Here is a 3,952-nt window from a genome sequence, read left to right as displayed (position 1 = left end):
GGAGACTGGAAATTCCAATATAATAGGTTTATTGTCGAGGATATCGGGTTCACATATCTATCGAATATTGATCAAGAACATTATTAACATCTTTCCTCCAGTGAAAGATGAAGGTAATATTTTAGAACAACATACTTGAATAGAGTAAGTAAATATATTATAACCCTAACCCTAATCTTGCTCCAAGAAAGAATATGGCCCATCTACATTAGTTCACAGAATTTGTTACTTTTATGTGGGGTTGGAATTAATGGGAATATGTATTCCAACTTTATTTAATATGTATGCATATGTGTGTATATGTGTGTGTGTGTGTGTGTGTGTGAGTAAATTGGAAATGTGTACAAAAGGGTGACTACCTTTATGGATCCAATGTAAGAAAGATCTGTTTCTATGCACTATTTCTGAAAGCCTGAAGCAAAGGTACTGAGGTTCACAAGCTGGAAACTGAGATAAGATATATACTGCGATGTATGCTATAATCTGGTGCTAAAAAGTGGAAGAAACTAAGCCTTCTGTCGATCTAAAACTACTAATTGAAATTATGGAACTAATGATTTTATATGGTTTCTTTTTGTTTTTCTCTATACATACGGATAATAGACTAAAATCTGTGACGAGTTAGTAGACCAAAAAAATTAATTTTCCTCGTGAAAACCCTTTATTCAAAAATTATATATATATATATATATATATATCTGGTTTGACTTGTGTGAATGGAGAATATGGGTATTAGGAGAACTTTTGAGGTCAAGTGAAAATGAAGAATGCTTTTATATAACTTGATAGAGAATGCAGAACTGGAACCAAACAAGTCGTCGATCAACTGATAATTATATAAACAATGAACTGCAGACAAAAAAAAAAAAACACTTTCTTTATTCTCAATCAAGAATCAACAATCCCACACAATCAGATCCTCAAACTGGAACCAAACAAGTCCTCAAAAATATACACTTAACAACTGATTAAATCTTGGTTTCTGGCTGCTAAATAACAGTGCGATACAGTTATTAAAAACCACCAAATAATAATAATAATAATAATAATAATGTTTTTTAAAAGAGTAACAGGCCAGTAGCTAGAAGAAAGCATGTGAGGCTATAAACTACTAGCTAGAAGCCATGGAAATGTATAGATAAAAATGCATACCATTTGCTGTTGCAGCCATTTCTCTAGAGTGACACAAACCCTAATGTGATCTTTTGCCCTTCAAATGGCCTTAAATTTTTGTTTAGCCTTTTTTCAAAAATTTCCATCAAGCCCTCCTCCTTGAGGGTTATAATTATCATTCCATGGAAGTGGATAGGCATATGGGAAATTTGGTGTTTGATAAAACCCACCACCGTTTCCCTCGATTCTTGGCCTGTTGTACTCCACGGCACGGTGGCGGGGAGGTGCGTTCGTTTGGATCAGATTCGGAGTGGTGGGCTGCAGGCCGGCTGCCGGGATCTCGTTGCAGGCGAAACGGATCAAATCGGCATTGGCGGCGTCGAGTTCCTTCTGCAGGCGTTCGACCTGTCTCTGAAGGAAGGAGATGGCGCCGACGCAGCCGTAAACGGGGTCCCTGACACGAGCCTCGGCCTCATAGGCGAGGGAATTCACTGCATCCTCACGTTGGTGGGGGAGGAGCTCGTTGAGGAGCTTGGTCACGTTGCTTGCTCCGAAGATTTTGTGAACGTTGGCGAATTTCTGGGGCTCTTCCGGAGGGAAGTAAGGAGCGAAGATGCAGCCCGGCATGCATTTTCGCCTCAGGAACTTGCAGGCCGCGCAGGGAGAGTTGTACGAACTTGATGAAGCCATTGGTTTATTCTCCTCTGCAAGAATCAAGAAAATGCCAAGTAAAATCTTGAAATTACACGGAGTGCCTTTATTTATTTGCCTCTAGTTCTCTTTTTGCCATCTTAATTTTTTCTTGTGATTTGACTTTAATTAAACTGCTGAAATAATTGCACTCAAATTCTCAGCATGTTTCCTGGCTTCTGTTTGGAATTATGCGTCAAGCTGCTGCTGAATTTTTTTAATCATTTGCAATTATACTAGTTTCGTACATACTGAGATTAAATTTGCATGTCCTGTTAGTGCTCTAACAGTTCAAACAAGTCTTCATTTCAACTATTTGACTACTTGTTCAACAGTTAAACATCAATCCTTGCCTACTTCATGTACTGGAAATTATTTTCATATCTGGAGGGTTAAATCATTGTTTCCCCAATAGTACAACTCTTTGGTTTCAAAATTTTAATCACTCAAATTAACTGATACAAGATTTCATAGTGAAGAGACAATAATATATGCAAAATTATTTATCCTAAGTTAATGTAAAATTTTCTTGTCTTTCACATCTCTCACCCTCTTAAACACCCAAAATAGGAAGGAAAAAAAAAAGAATAAGAAATATTGAGAAATCAAACTGTGTTAGCCATGATTGAGTTTTGAACCTTTTCTTGAAGTGGGACTGCTGAAAATTTACTAAACAGATATCTTGTCACAGGTGGTATATAATTAACAGTACGGAATCAAGATTCGTGTGAGGTAATCACTGGAAAAACCAGTGAAAACCCTAGATCAAGAAACTGGCACTCAGAGGTACTTTCTTGTTTTTCCCACAATACATGATCCACAGAGACTTAAACTATTAGCACAATAAAGTGAAACTATCTCAGAAAAGCAGCAAAAGGGCTCCTGAATTTACCTGTAGAGTGGAGTATTTCTCTGATCAGGTGAAGAAAAAAAAATTAAAGGAAAGCTACAAAAAGGGAACTACCTTTAGCTTTTCCTTAGCTAGCTCTTCCAAGAAAAAAACTGTTGTTTTTCTTGCTTGCCTGCCTCTTTGGAAGTTGAAACTGCAGCAACAGTGAGGGGAAGAACTGCACAGAGAGACTTATAATTGCCTCATTGATGGGGCAAACCCTAATGGGAAAAAATCGGATTGCCCCACTAAAAAAATCAGTAGAAAACTATGGAATGAGAGGAGAGGAAGGCAAAGAGCATTTAGTGGTTGGAGAAGGAATGAAAGGGAAAAGACAAAGCTAATAAATGAGAGGTACACTAGAAAAGATGATTGTGACACTGCATCTAATAATTTCATGATATCTGTGGGTGATGTCTCACATTTCCCCCCTTCATTTGCCCTATTTCTCATGCAATGATCACCCCAAAAAAAATCTTCTCATACTTTAATTTTTTCAGTCATATTATGAAATTTTTGAAACTAGATGGGATAATTATATATCTTGCAGATTACTTAGTAATCTTGATTTTATAACATTATCGTTTTAGTTAAGAAAGTCGAAATATGCCGACTGACAAAAATAGTTTAAATGTTTAATTACGCGTGATCGAAGTAAAAATGGTGTATTTTTTATTTAAAAAAAAAAACTATTCTCCTAGTTATAAGAAGTATTGAGTACACAAGGCCAACTCATTCTTTTGCATTCTTGTACATTTCAAAAGGGTACTATAGACACTATGAGCTTATGTGTAATCAGAATAACCAATATAGTTTCTTCAACAATCTCACCAAAAATATCATTCAATCATTATATATTTGATTGCTGTTTGTATTTGATTTTGTTCAGTTAATGGTTGGCATTCGATTCGTTCTCTAATACCGATCGTTTTGATGCACTCTTAACTTTGTGTACTCGAAATTGAACTCCACTCATTTTTTAGTACTCAATGTCATCTCGTGCATATAAAATATTATTCAAGTGGAGTGGATTGAAGAACATATCTATTTATTTTACAAATTGGACATGAAAATTTTCTAACAGGGATTGAAAAGGATCAATATTGATGCAGCAAAAAGTCAAAAAAATCAAGAAACAGAAGCTTTATCATCTACCATATATCCAATTTAATGCAATTCATTCCTGTAGAATCTGAACATGCGTGATTCGGTACACACAACCATGCAATATGATTTGATTATAATCCATTCCTTGTATGT

At 35.9% G+C, this 3,952-nt stretch overlaps 1 protein-coding gene across 1 annotated transcript; it reads right to left on the bottom strand.

The window, feature by feature from the left end:
* Positions 1-861: 861 nt before the first annotated feature.
* Positions 862-2,988, bottom strand: LOC140820300 (protein LATERAL ORGAN BOUNDARIES-like). The gene is made up of 2 exons (XM_073180643.1): positions 2,768-2,988; positions 862-1,817 (listed from the first exon to the last, which is right to left on the bottom strand). The coding sequence occupies exon 2, from the start codon at positions 1,801-1,803 to the stop codon at positions 1,246-1,248; it is 558 nt and encodes a 185-aa protein (XP_073036744.1). The 5' UTR covers positions 1,804-1,817; positions 2,768-2,988; the 3' UTR covers positions 862-1,245.
* Between the last annotated feature and the right edge of the window lie 964 nt (positions 2,989-3,952).

The sequence above is a fragment of the Primulina eburnea genome, chromosome 18 (assembly GCF_022965805.1).
Source record: "Primulina eburnea isolate SZY01 chromosome 18, ASM2296580v1, whole genome shotgun sequence".
Taxonomy (NCBI): domain Eukaryota; kingdom Viridiplantae; phylum Streptophyta; class Magnoliopsida; order Lamiales; family Gesneriaceae; genus Primulina; species Primulina eburnea.
Note: the sequence above shows the minus strand (reverse complement) of the source record. Positions and strands in the feature narration are given on the sequence as shown.

Bases quoted from the DNA above. Each gene is read 5' to 3' on its own strand.
- LOC140820300 (XM_073180643.1), bottom strand. From the start codon at position 1,803: ATGGCTTCATCAAGTTCGTACAACTCTCCCTGCGCGGCCTGCAAGTTC.